The sequence below is a fragment of the Xenia sp. Carnegie-2017 genome, unplaced genomic scaffold, assembly GCF_021976095.1.
Source record: "Xenia sp. Carnegie-2017 unplaced genomic scaffold, XeniaSp_v1 HiC_scaffold_2, whole genome shotgun sequence".
Taxonomy (NCBI): domain Eukaryota; kingdom Metazoa; phylum Cnidaria; class Anthozoa; order Malacalcyonacea; family Xeniidae; genus Xenia; species Xenia sp. Carnegie-2017.
This window is the reverse complement of record NW_025813482.1, coordinates 9,037,881-9,052,902: the sequence shown is the minus strand read 5'-3', so window position 1 is coordinate 9,052,902 and position 15,022 is coordinate 9,037,881. Positions and strand designations below refer to the sequence as shown.

The window sequence follows — 15,022 nt, the reverse complement described above, 5'->3', positions numbered from 1 at the left end:
GTCTTGGACTGGTCAAAAATTATTCCTGGGATGTTAAAGATAAGAAATAAATGGTTAACTGGAACAATAATTTGGTTGAAAACATTTCATACATTCTGTTGTGAAGCACGATTGATTCCTAAAAGTTCACTAAATAACAAATAGACTGAGCATTACTTGTCTTCTTTCTTGCCTTTTTTGAAAGTTTGGCACCCATGCAACAGGTAAATGGAACTCACTAACACAGGAAACAAAAATGAAGCATAGCACTAAAATCTTAATGTTATCTCCTAGAAAACCTTGTCCAAAAGAAAATTCGTAAAAAGTAGTTGTTCTGCTGAAATCACAAGCAAAAGTTATTGAGAAGCTTTAATTCAGAGAAATAATTTTATGTATAACTATTAAAAATATGTTTTAGCGTTTCATTTTTTTTCATTTCGTTGATTCTTGACCCATGAAGTATCCATATTCATCAACAAAACTTTGCCACGAACGTCTGCCATGAACAAGATCACTTACTGACCTTGGTAAAATGTCAATCTAAGAACATAAACAGTAAAAGTGAATTACAATATTTGTAACTATGAAAACCCTAAATTGCTACGACGAATAAAACATTCTACAATTTTTCAATTGTAAGAAAAAAGTAACTTCAAAGTCACTTCCAAGAACGTCTTCATAATCAATGTGCTCAGTACGTACTTATACGAGAAATTCAACCATATTTTATGTTATCCATGACATTAAAAATGAATGACGTCCCAACTTACCGGTATTCTGATCTGTTTCATTGAATTTCGTTCCCGTAAAGTTACAGTGGATGGTTTCTGATTCACCGTATCAAAATCAACAGTTACACCAAAAGGTATACCTATTTCATCTGTTCGTGCATAACGTCTTCCTATTGAACCTCCTGAATCATCAATACGATGGCTCATATCAAATTCATTCAAACCATTTGCTACATCAAGTATAAATGATTATGATCATTAATGTAGCCTTAAACTATCTTCATATAAAATAACAATTAAGCACAAAGTAACGTTTGAAATAATGCAGCTTCATGAAAAGAAAATCACAAACGTTGAAATTGACAAACAGGTTACAAGTCCCTTTGCAACATGCCGAATGACCAATGTTCAACAAACATGCACCATTTACATCGATTACTGTATTGATTTTTAAGATATACAGTTTTGCTCACGAAGCATTAAAATTTATTTATGTCTGTTTTTAGTTAGCACATTATTGTCAGTGATTCGTAACAAAAACCATAGAATACGTATAAAAAAATTATGCTTCGAGACTACATATAGTTATCCTTTACAAGCATACTTACATAATTTTTTGACAAAAGGATCAAATTCCTTATTTCTACTGAGAGGAAGTAATGAACACTTGACAGGAGCGATAAGTGGAGGTAGAGAAAGCCACTGAATGAAATATAACATTTATCAATAGAGAATTGTATGACATTGACGTTTATTGATAAAAATATAAAGTACTCACTGTTCTTTGATCATCCTCTTCGCGTACATGAAAATTATGTTCCAGTAATGAATAAATAATTCTTCCAATACCAAAAGACGGTTCAATAACGTGTGGTTCAACTTCCCTTACTACAAAATATAGCAAAAGTTTATGTATAGCTATGCTGAAAGACTGTTCAAGAACGTGTGGTTAAACTTCCCTTACTACAAAATATAGCAAAAGTTTATGTATAGCTATGCTGAAAGACGGTTCAATAACGTGTGTTCAACTTCCCTTACTACAAAATATAGCAGAAGTTTATGTATAGCTATGCTGAAAGACTGTTCAATAACGTGTGTTCAACTTCCCTTACTACAAAATATAGCAAAAGTTTATGTATAGCTATGCTGAAAGACTGTTCAATAACGTGTGTTCAACTTCCCTTACTACAAAATATAGCAAAAGTTTATGTATAGCTATGCTGAAAGACTGTTCAATAACGTGTGTTCAACTTCCCTTACTACAAAATATAGCAGAGGTTTATGTTTTGCTATGCTGAAAGACTGTTAAATAACCTTTTATAAATATTACAAGAACGCAAACTTTTCAGAAATCTTATATCTTATCTTTTCATATCTTATTTAAGATATGTTTCCAAGTAAAATCTATGAACGGAAGCAAAGCCAGCCCAATTACTTACTCCTACTATTGATTTTTTATGCGTCTGCTTACTTACAAAAACAATAGAATTTCTATAGAAATTAATATGATTACGATGTGAAATTTACATAGCATGACAAAACATGCAAGCTAGCTTCACAAATTTAGTCGAAAGTAAAAATAACGTCATTATTTTATAATTACGTAGTCATGCTAACTATACTAAATTCCTACATACGTACCATAGATTTCTTTCTCATATCTCTTGATTTCCTTTATCATTTCTTTGGTAACAATAAATTCTTGTCCATTAATCTTCATCACATAATTCCTATTTTAAGAAATGAAGTATTTTAACGTTGATGGTCCAACCTTGACATCTATTTATTACATGTATCACAATAATGGGGCCGGTTGCATGAAGACCAAATAACGCTATCCACTAAATAGCAAAGTTTTTTGGACGATTATTTAAGATTTATATTATGTATAATCTCTGATGATGGCTTTGGAATAAAAACAGAGAAAATATAAGATTTGAAATAAGAATTCACTAAAAGAAATTATTGCTTCCAAGATTACAAAAATTTCTATGTCGTATAGAAAATACAAACAACTTTTATAAAAATTGCACCGGCTCCAGGTGCAAAGATTTGAAAATAATAAACCATAAATGTCAAATGATTGTTGGAGAAAAAGTAAAAAAATTAAAATTTAAAGCAGCTTCCTATTTTTGAATCATATATCGTACTGTTATAAAATATCTGGCTTTATCGCAAAAATAGTTTTCTATTTTAACGATTACGTACATACTCACCCATTTTCTTTTAAAGAATTTTCTAGTTCATCGACTTCTTGTTCAGAAAGATTAGTCAAATATTCAGTGACTTGTTTCGCATCCTTTTTAAAATATTTTCCAATTGGTGCTTTGTTTAATATGGCTTCGACAACTTTAACAGTTTTCTGCACATGAAGGGGTTAAGAGTTAAGAAAACAATACGTAAAAAATCATTACACGTACGTACAGTGATGGTTGTACAACAATGTACGTACGTACAGTGATGGTTGTACAACAATGTACGTACGTACAGTGATGGTTGTGCAACAAAGTACGTACGTACAGTGATGGTTGTACAACAATGTACGTACGTACAGTGATGGTTGTACAACAATGTACGTACGTACAGTGATGGTTGTACAACAATGTACGTACGTACAATGATGGTTGTACAACAATGTACGTACGTACAATGATGGTTGTACAACAATGTACGTACGTACAATGATGGTTGTACAACAATGTACGTACGTACAGTGATGGTTGTACAACAATGTACGTACGTACAATGATGGTTGTACAACAATGTACGTACGTACAATACAATATAGACACAAAACTGAACATAAGGATACAGGTTCCGATAGATCAACTTGAGCTACCATTTTTGTGCCACTACATTTTGTATGAACACTAAGATCATAACAAGCACGGTCAGCAATGCCAACACTTTCAATCCAACCCTATCAAATAATATGTCAAAAAAAACAGTTGCAAATCATATGTCGTTTTCCTGTTGATATCATTCATTCATTAAGTCAAAGAATGCAATCATATGGCGAAGGAATGGTTATTTCTGAAGTTGTAGAACACACGCATGAAACTTGTTGAAGGAAGTTGAGGGTTAGGCCTTATTAAACACTTCTTGTCATTGTCGTATCAAAACTACAATTGAGCGTATAATGACTTAAAATTCGACCAAAATAACTTAAATTCATTGACAAACTTTTGAGTTTTGAATAAAAAGTTGTTGCGTGAAAGAAAAAGTTAGCGTTTTGCTAAAAAAATATAGATTATCGTTCCAGAAATAATATTATCTTTCAGGAAAAAACTTATTACTTATTTCACAAGAACATTTCTTGCTATCGTTCTACTAGGATACTAGTATCTACTAGTATCTACCGTTTTACTAGGATGAGCCCTCCATATTTGGATAATAATTGCATAAAATGTTGTATATATACATATAAATTATACTATATTACTCACATAAGAATTCTTAATTTCTGCATCCCAGCAGTCACAAGCATAATGAGCCATTTCATTTGCTAAATGTTGACGAAATCGCAATTGGCTTGAATCAATCCCAATTTTACAAAGGAAAAGATGAACGCGGCCAATAAAATAACCAACTGTTGTACTATTGATGACTTTCTGTTAATAAAAAACAACGTTAAGTGTATAAATAAAGTCAAAAACAATAATGAGATTTTATAATTATTATTTTAACTAAAATTTTCACCACTATGATGAACAACACTGACGTTACGTTTGCATCCGCCAGCCATCCTATCCCTCTCCCTCTCCTTGCTAACCCTGCCGACTCCCAACTTTGAACATGAGTCAGGTAATCATAAGGATAAATTATATTCCTTTTCATAAATTTTTAAATGCGACATTTGTTTGACAAAACTACTACAAAATACATTTTCCTCGATCGTCTTGTAGTAAACTGTTAAATATGTTTGCTGAAGAGTGTCTATAACGTATTCTTTAGCGAAGAAGAATGCAAATGTACAATCAACAAAATTCGTCATTAAAAGATCTACATACAGAACCAACAAAAATCAACCAATCAAATATATAAATGTTAAAAAAAGTTAGTTATGTATGTATTTACGTATGTATGTACATAACAATCATTAGCGTACCGTCTCAAAAGCTTCTTTTAAAGTAATGTTAAATGCTGGTTCTCCTCTCATTTGATAAGATCCTGGTAACATTGTAACTACAACATTCTCAATATTCTCAAACTTTGGATGACTTTTATCGTCAGGGTCGACGAAATGTTCGATTTCAGCCAATGTGAATTCCCTAAAATTACAAATCTCTTACATACGTATGATCGATTTATTCGACATTTTTCCACACACATACATAAAGGACTGAAACACAATTGTTATCACAAATATATACTCATGTACCTATATATAACACGGCTATAGTTTAACATTCAAGTTCTACAAATGTTGTCAATTTATTTACCTTACTCTAAGCAAACCCGATCGAGGTGAGATTTCATTTCTAAACGCACCACCTATCTGTGCAGATGCAAAAGGTAACTTGCCATTGTTGTATTCTAATAAACGTTTAAAGTTGACAAAGATACCCTGGGCTGTTTCTGGACGAAGATAACTAAAAAACATGTAACAATATTACACTAACAGCGACTGCAGTAATAACTAAAACAACAAATAACACTATATAGACAAGAAGGCTTTACTTTACTACACAAACATCAATATAGTCAATACTACATACATAATGATCCTGGTTATAAAAACCACAATATAAACGACAGACACTAACGTCGTTAATACTTTTTACACAAAACAAAAAATACTATTAACCTAACATAAAGGAAACATAAAAATTAATGACAAACCCTTGTAGTAATCCTGTCGGACCAATAGAGGTGGCAAACATGAGGTTAAACTCCGAAGGTTCAGTAATTTCATTGTTTGTTCCTGGAAACTTCGCGTCGTACTCCTTGAGTTTAGCAGCTAAAGTTGGTTGATCAAAATCGTCGAGCTGTAAAGGAAACGTTAAACATAAAATTAGCAACTTTTCATTCAAAGAAAATCCATCACAAAAACGGGTTACATAAGAAACACAATGCTTCATTATGCAAAAGGAAAAACAAAACAACTTTCCATATGAACAAGATGTGAGCAAGCAAGTAAAATGAGTTGGTTGATAATAGTAGTCATAATATCATTGAATCATGCGCTATTGTATATTCTGTGAATTTTCTACCTGTTTAATCCTTCATAATTAGTAAATGAAATAAAAAACAAATATTTGTTATGAATCTTTATAGCTACTGGCTTTCACATCGCGTTTTCCAACAGTTTTTATTTTTATTTATGTTCAGATTGGTGTTTGATTCGATATTCGTGGAATAAGAGTTTTAATTTTTGTTTTCGACAAGGCCTCGTTTTCATTAAGTTCATCCCAAACATAGAGCATGGTCATATAAACTACATATTAATAAAATTTAAGCTTGGCTGGAAAGACATTTTACATGAACATGACGAAAGATGAAATAAAAAAAAATGTAATATTTTTCAGGTAAAAAGTGGAAATGAGACCATGTTTCATAAAAAAAATGAAACCATAAACAAATTGAAAATTTAACCTGAGCAAGAACAAGTTCACATTCTTTCTTTTTATCATCAGAAGTATTTTTATTCTTAATCAAACCTTCAAGAATTGCTTGAAAAGACAATTAAATAACAATCAGATTTTAATTAGAACATATATCATACATAAACAAATAAGTTGAGAACCTTTCAAAAGATGATCAGCTCTATAACATTCACCAGTTTTAACATCTTTAACCATATAATCAGTAAATCTGTCCACGTGACCTGAGGCTCTAACGTTCAAATTAAAACGTCAACGTATATAGAAACAACATTTTGTTCAACATTATAAGGTTAGAGCGTGTTTTATAACAAACATAACATACTTTAGCACAGCATGAGGTGTCAGTTGTGTTGATTTTATTTCCAACATTTGTTCCTCCAATACAAAATGAGATCGCCATAAATTGACAACATTGGCTTCGATAGCACATCCCGATGGACCATAGTCATATAAGCCAGCAACTCCTTTAAAATGGAACATAATAAGCAATAGCAACCTCAGAGAGTTTCCTAAACTCAAAAAGTTATCTATCCCACTGACATTTACCAATTGTCAAGTTTACTAAAACGGCTATTTAAAGATCAACAACAACATTTTCTCAAGACTATCTTTTTCTACAGATATTTTTCACTTTATTTTTCATGAGAAAGGGAGAGGGGAGGGTGGTTTTGCTACTGAACAGCAATGATGATCTTATTGATTATGACATAATTCAACATTGCAAACATCTACCTCCATAAATTTCGAAGGCTGATGCAAAGAAGAACCTTCTTTTTAAGAAATCCTCAAATTTTGGTCGGTCAAATTTAGAGAATCTTGTATCAAGTGACAACTCCTGCCATAAAAAGCCAAATAACCATTAACGTAAGGGCACAGCAAATAAACTTGCATCACCTGTGTTTTACATTTAAATAATGATAAATTTTCCCTATTCTCTATATATACTTGAATCTAAAATTCACTTGTCAATCAGCAAAATACTCTAGCATTAAATACAGAGCTGAGAAATTACCCTTGTGTTTTTGTCATGTCAAAGGTGTCAGCCGCAAAATTTATCAATGTATTACACCATAAGATTTCCTCCAGTCTAGTTGTATTTTTCTACCACATTTGAATTGAAGAAATATTCAGAGATAATCATCACAGCTGTTAAAACAACATTCTAATTTTTTTAGCTGGACCTGTATTTGTGCCTTGAATGACCCCAGGTAGGCATTTTGTTTGAGTAGAGCTTGTAAATAATCAACTTAATGTTGGAGTGAACACTTGTTATTTACAAATAATGTTTCACAAAGAGTAAACCACTTCATTAATTCACTAATTCAAATCTTAGTTATGATGTACAAACCTATCACTGTTTTAAATCTTACTTATAATAACCATACGGCATCAGCAAACGGACATGAGAAAAATGTCATTAAAAAACAGTCAAAATCCTAACAAATAACAAAAAAAGTTTAACTAAAAGAGGTTGGACAAACAAGACCTTGTAGATCGCTCTGACTTACATAAGGATGCATACATTAACAAGCAATTAAATATTAGGCAGTACAACAAAATGTATTTCACTTTAAACAACAATTCACAGGAATAAGTATATCAATGTGATATTTATAGATGATGAAAAATTTTAGTTTGCAACATAAGCCTATACACATGTCCCAAACTCACTACCAGCAGAACATACCCATGCAAATAATCACACATTCAACTTGACAGAAACTAAGCACTTAGATGCGCACAGACTAAACACGCAAGCGAATTTAAAGAAGCTTGGTACAGTAAAGACAATGACAACTAAAGAAAAAGGACAGAACTACAAACAACACCAAGACTAAAACAACACACTCTAATAATATTAACACCATTCCCATTCACAACACACCAAAACCCATAACAATGCATTCCACACCATCCAATCATATTAATCTACCTGCTAATCCAATTAGACACTCTAAACATCTACAAGCTAGAAACAATGTAAATAGCTAGTATTTTCATATCTTCCTTATTCTGAAGAAAGCTTGAAGCACCTCGTCGAAAGCTCAATAAAATTATTTATAAAATCCAGAGAACTTTTATGTTTCAACAATAATGCCTGGATTGCCAATCTTCAGGTTTATATACACATGTATAGATGTTATCTTAAAGATTGGAACAAAATGATTAAGTCAGAAAAAATTTAGTAGACCACAACCTGAGTGAAGTGAGATTTAAAGGTAAGATATTCATTTTCATTTCATTATGAAACCAGATTTATCACAAAAAAACAGGGTTAGGGGATGGGGTGCATTTACACCTTTAGTAACAATCACATTTTCAAAGCTGCTTAGCATCTTGTTTGACCCTTTTCTTTAAATCAATGCTCTTGAGCATATGCCAGTAGAATAAACTGGTACATATTTAAGAATGCTCTTAGAGTCAACCATTATCTTTAAGTAAAATGTAACATTTAACCTTATCCTCAAGTAACTTCTTTCTTTGCTTCAATTCTCGAACAGCTTGTTGTATTTGAATATTATCAGCATTTTCTTCCTTTAGTTTTCTCACAAGGTCACCCTTTAATTTAAAAATGATGATTCAACTCAAGTTTTCTATTCAAAACACGTTTCATTTCACATATATCAATCTTGGTAAACATCTTTAACCTAAATAGTGATACAGTACAAACTTCCATCTGCATCGTGAGCTAATAACATAATAAGTAAGTAAAGCACACCAATAATTTTATGGTAATGCAAAACTCGTGAAATACTTTCCAAACAGCACGTAACTTATTGAAAGACACAACTATAAATTTTAAAGCGTTTGAATGATATACAACTTCGAAAATTATTTAATTTTTAAATTAGATACCTGTTCTTTCACAGACGCTCTTAACTGATCAATTATCTCTTCTTTAGTATTGACCATGATTGTAAATACACGTGTGTTTAAATTTAAAACTTTAGAAATACTTGCACGGACTTTCTTCTGCACATTAGAGCTTGTTTGAAAACTAAGGAAAAATGTAAAGTCTTTAAAAAAATTTTTTGTCGCAATAAACAAGGGAGCATTCAGTGCTAAAACAATTCAATCTTTATCTTTTAAAATTCAACAGACAAAATATTCGTACACTTGATTATATTCCCTTTCATTAGACAGTCTTTGAGCATGCGCACAGCATATTATGCAAATTTGAACCACTGATTAGAATTAGAAACATGAGAACAAGTGTACGAGAAAGAGTGCAGCGTATGCGCTAGATCAGACTTAGGACAAAGGCTCAATCATTGGGCCAATGATAAAATATTTTGTTTTCGCTGTATTATGCTTGTTTGCAATCAACCACTTCTTAAGATTTTCCAAGTCAGAATTTACTGTCTTTTACCTTTACACAAACAACAACTGGCGAAACCGACAACTTACTCATGTGAATGAAGTTTCGTATTGACAATTGATCTTAATATGATAATGTTAAACATGTGTTTTCACCTGTGGTTTGAAGACTTACTCAAAAAGTCCAGCTAAAATGTGTATGTGTTCCGTAACCTCCCATCAGAAAGTTAAGGGATTACTAACAAATTTCATAAAGCTTGATTGGAAACGATTGACAGAAGATTTAAGTTTTTAACCCATTTGCTAATCAAGAACCACTTATAGGTATAAGTTGGTGTTATTTAAATACAAGTTTTATGTTTGGTGTCTTTAGGTATATTTTGCTGAGCAATAATATTCATAAAAGATTAGGAACGTGACTTTTTTATGAAGAAAGCACTTAAGGACATAGCAATAAAGATTCCGGCAGAGGTTTTTTTTGTTCCCACTAAGAGAAGCTCTTAAGAGTGTGGAGTAATGTAGCGCAACAATTCTTCAAAAACACGTAACTTGCAGACAGCAGCAATTTATTTTTCTTCTACAAACTAAAATGATCATAAGTCGTCTACGATTGTCATAATGTTTATAGGTGTTCATTTCAAACAGCAAGGTTTATTGGTTTTCAATGGACAGTAAAATTCCTTTGAACAACTGCATAGATACGGAGGACAGGGGTCGTTTATATAATAACATGTGCATCCCACGTGACCACAAATCTTCTTTTGACCTTGAAAACAATGGAACAGGTATAAACTTATTGTATATGTAATAGATTCTTCATTCAGGGAATCATTTGTCACTTACTAATTTATTCAAAGAAAGAATTAATAATGTAATTATAACTAAAAGCTTAACCCACGATGCTTATATACTTGGATATTTCGACCATGACAACTGTTGTGGTACAAAATTGGCACTGATGGAACAGTTGGAATTCTTGAATTGGTGATGGAGACAGAATAAGTTTATTTATCTTTTGCTTATTTTTTGCTTATTTAATTCATACTGGCTTTTTCCGTCAGAAGAGGCCTCGTGGTTTTGAGAAAAACACAAAAATTAATGAAAAAAAGTGTGAATGCAGCTTAGATCTACTCAAGAAAATAAATTAACCAAGTTTGTACTTTGCGCTCGCTGATGTGTGAAAGCTACAATTTACAAAGATTCACTTCGCCAGCTTATTCTTTTGGGCACCTATGTGCGCATGTTAAATTTGGCCATTAATGATTCGTTCAAGTAGATGAACTGTCTAAAAAGTACTTTTGAAATTGGACATGAAATTTACAAGTTGGTCAACAAATACTCTAAACTAAATGCTAAACTGATGATATTGGAAAGGAAATGAAAAATGATTTTAATGGTTTTCATGCATTTTGCTCTGCACGATGCTCTACATAAATGTATTTCGAACAACTTCCATAAATTATTGCAACTATAGAGCTGGTCACTGAAACATCAATATGACACTCAAATGTAAGCAAGAATCGTTTGTGTGAAAGCAGAAATGTCAATATTGGAATATCTCTATTCTTCTTTACTAGCAAACTGATAAACAAACTGCTTAACAAACAGATAACTTGAGCAGAACACTTTAGAAATACTTTAGAAAGAAATGAAACAGTTAGGATATCGTCAAATGTTTATCAAGAGATCGCAACCAATGATCGTTGAATTTGTTCAGCGAATACACGTTAAAAATAAGCTCGTCAAACGTACATGTGTGTAACTTTCACCACAATGTAGAAAAGAAAAAACAGCGTTACTTTACTCCTATCCAATATTTATAAAACGTACAGAAGAACTACTTGTAATAAAAAGTTACCGTTTATGGAGGCAGAGCTGCTAGACTGTGCAATGTTCCACGAGGCAGTCGGTGACAAACGTGATTTTGAAACTACAAGAACAAAATTGGATGGAGTTCCAAAAATTTGTAAATGCACAGGTACCGTTATGGAGGCAGAGCTGCTAGATTGTGCAATGTTCCACGAGGCAGTCGGTGACGAACGTGATTTTGAAACTACAAGAACAAAATTGGGTAAAGGTCCAAAAATTTGTAAAACGTACAGAAGAACTACTTGTAATAAAAAGTTACCGTTTATAGAGGCAGAGGTGCTAGATTGTGCAATGTTCCACGATGTAGTCGGTGACAAACGTGATTTTGAAACTACAAGAACAAAATTGGATAAAGGTCCAAAAATTTGTAAAACGTACAGTAGAACTACTTGTAATAAAAAGTTACCGTTTATAGAGCCAGAGGTGCTAGATTGTGCAGTGTTCCACGATGTAGTCGGTGACAAACGTGATTTTGAAACTACAAGAACAAAATTGGATAGAGGTCCAAAAATTTGTAAAACGTACAGAAGAACTACTTGTAATAAAAAGTTACCGTTTATAGAGCCAGAGGTGCTAGATTGTGCAGTGTTCCACGATGTAGTCGGTGACAAACGTGATTTTGAAACTACAAGAACAAAATTGGATAAAGGTCCAAAAATTTGTAAAACGTACAGTAGAACTACTTGTAATAAAAAGTTACCGTTTATAGAGGCAGAGGTGCTAGATTGTGCAATGTTCCACGATGTAGTCGGTGACAAACATGATTTTGAAACTACAAGAACAAAATTGGATAGAGGTCCATAAATTTGTAAACGCACAGGTTTTCCACGAGGCAGTCGGTGACGAACAACAACAAATTTGGTTAGAGTTCCAATTTTTATTAATCGTACATGAGAATACTTCTAATAAAAAATTACTCTGTGTAGGAGATGCTAGATTATACAATGTTAGACTAGATTCGGACGTGCTCCGATTTGGGAACCTTGCTATGCCGTTTCAACTGTTGGGTGGGGGATGAAAACTATTCTTGCAAAATTTGAAATTTAAGGCCGTCGGAGCCTGATTAAAGGCAAAATGAAAGATTCAGTCACCTATAATGAGTATATCAAACACGTATGAAAGAAGACAAAACTAATTTCAAACCAAATATATTCCAATTCAAAAATGAAATTGATACAAAATTTTTTTTGTTCTAATTTACAACTTGCCAATCACTTTATCATGTCGGACAAAAAGCCTTTCTACAAAATAATTAAATCTTTTTATTAAGCAAACAAGAATGCACATCTGTATTTTGTAAGAATTCATGAGTTATTTACTTCATCTAGAGTATGCATGAATTCGACAGCAAAAAAATTGAGACTGACAATAAACAATAATTGATTTACCTCCATTTTGCCCATGACATTCTGCTCTTTCACGTTGAGATGGTGAAGCTGAAACAAAATATGACTGATTTGCTGCAAAATTACTTCACAGAAATATGCATTTTTCTCTAGTTTGGCAAGTGAAAATAATTGTATTCACATTCATTCGATTTTGACGGATATAGAGACTGATTATATTTTCAAACCTAGAGCAAAAAAATACCATTTTAGCTACATACCAAACACAGACGCGACACCAAAGATTATCAGAAAAGCCACTATAATCTTTTTCATCTTGCTACTTAGTCTCGAACTTGTCTCTATCAATTGTGTTCCTCCTATGGAATGAATAAATAAAGATATTTTTCTCTCCTTTATGCAGTTTTGTAATAAATGTCATGTGATGTTTTTCAAGCAAGTCAGTCACAAATACTTCTTATTTTGTCAAGTAAGGTAAACATCAAAAAGTATAATTTGTCTATAGCTTTGGCACTCCATAATCCACCCAAATGTCATACAATGATTAAATATTTACTTTTTATCAATCTCTTCATTAATTTGATATGAGAAACAATGACGAAGGTTGATTTTCTCCTCCCATCTTTGTTGGGTGTTAACCGTTGACACTATTCTCTGCCTTGGTGTTGTAGCAGCAATACGGATGTTTTATGACAAGGCTAAGATACACTAGGGTTGACTTTTTGGTGTAAAAAATATATTCGAATAATTATTCGTCTATTTTACAGATTGATTTTTCCAAACTAAATATTACGTTGATTTTTTGAGTAAAGAAAACACAGCAACGGAGTGAACTAAAATTGAAAATGGACACAAACAGCAATCTTGAGAGGATTTGTAAAAGCAACGATAGAAATGGTCGTCTGCAGAGTGCAGACCAACTTGCCATGGCCTTTCACAAATGACAAAGGCATCATACATCAATCCAGAATAAAACACCAAGTTTTTATAAGCCATTATCTCTGGCTATGCCATCACATGTATTCATTTATTTTCAATAATTAGATTCATCAAGGCCAAGAAATTCAAAAGCGTTTTTAAACAATAGCTTTTCCTAGGAATCAAAGAAAATATAGAAAATTGTCTTGGTCGAACACAAAACGAGTAAAAATTGTAAATTAGTTTAGAAATTTCGTCAAACATATTTTATCATTATACCTTAATCTCTTTCTGATCTCTATATGTTGAGTGGATCAACTTCCCAGGATAATGCTCCCCCAAAGGAAAAGGATAATCACTTCCAAGCAAAACTTTATCCTTAAAGTAGAAAATACTGATGACTTTTGTGTTTCGTATTATCAATGGAACTTATAAAATCAAATAATAAGTAAACAAAAATAGCCAAAAAACATAAATTACTACAACAGTTTCATTTAAGAACGACGCGATACCACACCTGTTAATTGGATACAATAAAAAGACATTGTAGTTGATACGTATCTGCATGGTAGACAAATTTACTTTAATGTTTATAAATTGAAACATATTCTGAATAAGCTAAGTGATATTCAAATTTGACTCTGAAGACAACTATCGCAAAGACTGTCGAAACCTTAGTCAATACTACGTAACACCAACACCATCACCATCATCACCAACACCAATACCAACACCAACACCAACACCAACACCAACACCAACACCAACACCAACACCAACACCAACACCAACACCAACACCAACACCAACACCAACACCAACACCAACACCAACACCAACACCAACAACAACAACAACACCAACACTAGCATCATACCAACACCAACACTTGCACCAACACCAACACCAACATTAGCACCACCACACCAACACCAACACCAACATTAGCACCAGCACCAACACCAACACCAACACCAACACCAACGCCAACACCAACACCAACACCATCACCAACACCAACACCAATACCAACACCAACACCAACACCAAACACAAAACACCAACAATAACACCAACAATAACACCAACATTAGCACCAACACCAACACCAACACCAACACCAACACCAACACCAACACCAACACCAACACCAACACCAACACCAACACCAACACCAACACCAACAACAACACCAACTTGAAGTGATACTTTACTTTCTACCATACAAACTATTGCAGAGAAACGAGCAAACAAG

General features: G+C 32.8%; 2 protein-coding genes across 2 annotated transcripts; both read right to left on the bottom strand.

The window, feature by feature from the left end:
• Positions 1-335: 335 nt before the first annotated feature.
• LOC124440305 (glycine--tRNA ligase-like) lies at positions 336-9,308 on the bottom strand. Its single transcript, XM_046990668.1, has 17 exons — positions 9,173-9,308; positions 8,774-8,875; positions 7,049-7,151; positions 6,639-6,780; positions 6,457-6,545; positions 6,306-6,382; positions 5,553-5,698; positions 5,153-5,302; positions 4,819-4,981; positions 4,157-4,321; positions 3,523-3,630; positions 2,927-3,072; positions 2,352-2,440; positions 1,489-1,598; positions 1,319-1,412; positions 750-940; positions 336-519 (listed from the first exon to the last, which is right to left on the bottom strand). Exons 1-17 carry the CDS (start codon positions 9,227-9,229, stop codon positions 412-414), a joined length of 2,040 nt encoding a protein of 679 aa, XP_046846624.1. The 5' UTR covers positions 9,230-9,308; the 3' UTR covers positions 336-411.
• An 875-nt stretch (positions 9,309-10,183) lies between these two features.
• LOC124440308 (streptococcal hemagglutinin-like) lies at positions 10,184-14,225 on the bottom strand. The gene is made up of 10 exons (XM_046990678.1): positions 14,047-14,225; positions 13,406-13,942; positions 13,110-13,208; positions 12,892-12,939; positions 12,204-12,275; positions 12,057-12,128; positions 11,910-11,981; positions 11,763-11,834; positions 11,493-11,687; positions 10,184-10,400 (listed from the first exon to the last, which is right to left on the bottom strand). Exons 2-10 carry the CDS (start codon positions 13,422-13,424, stop codon positions 10,267-10,269), a joined length of 783 nt encoding a protein of 260 aa, XP_046846634.1. The 5' UTR covers positions 13,425-13,942; positions 14,047-14,225; the 3' UTR covers positions 10,184-10,266.
• Between the last annotated feature and the right edge of the window lie 797 nt (positions 14,226-15,022).

Bases quoted from the DNA above. Each gene is read 5' to 3' on its own strand.
- LOC124440308 (XM_046990678.1), bottom strand. The intron at 12,276-12,891 runs GTAAATCAATTA...TTGTTCTTGTAG, and splicing joins ATGTCATGGGCAAAATGGAG to TTTCAAAATCATGTTTGTCA. The intron at 11,982-12,056 runs GTAACTTTTTAT...TTGTTCTTGTAG, and splicing joins CACCTCTGGCTCTATAAACG to TTTCAAAATCACGTTTGTCA.
- LOC124440305 (XM_046990668.1), bottom strand. From the start codon at position 9,229: ATGGTCAATACTAAAGAAGAGATAATTGATCAGTTAAGAGCGTCTGTG. The intron at 8,876-9,172 runs GTATCTAATTTA...TTTAAATTAAAG, and splicing joins GAGCGTCTGTGAAAGAACAG to GGTGACCTTGTGAGAAAACT. The intron at 6,383-6,456 runs GTTCTCAACTTA...TGTCTTTTCAAG, and splicing joins AGCTGATCATCTTTTGAAAG to CAATTCTTGAAGGTTTGATT.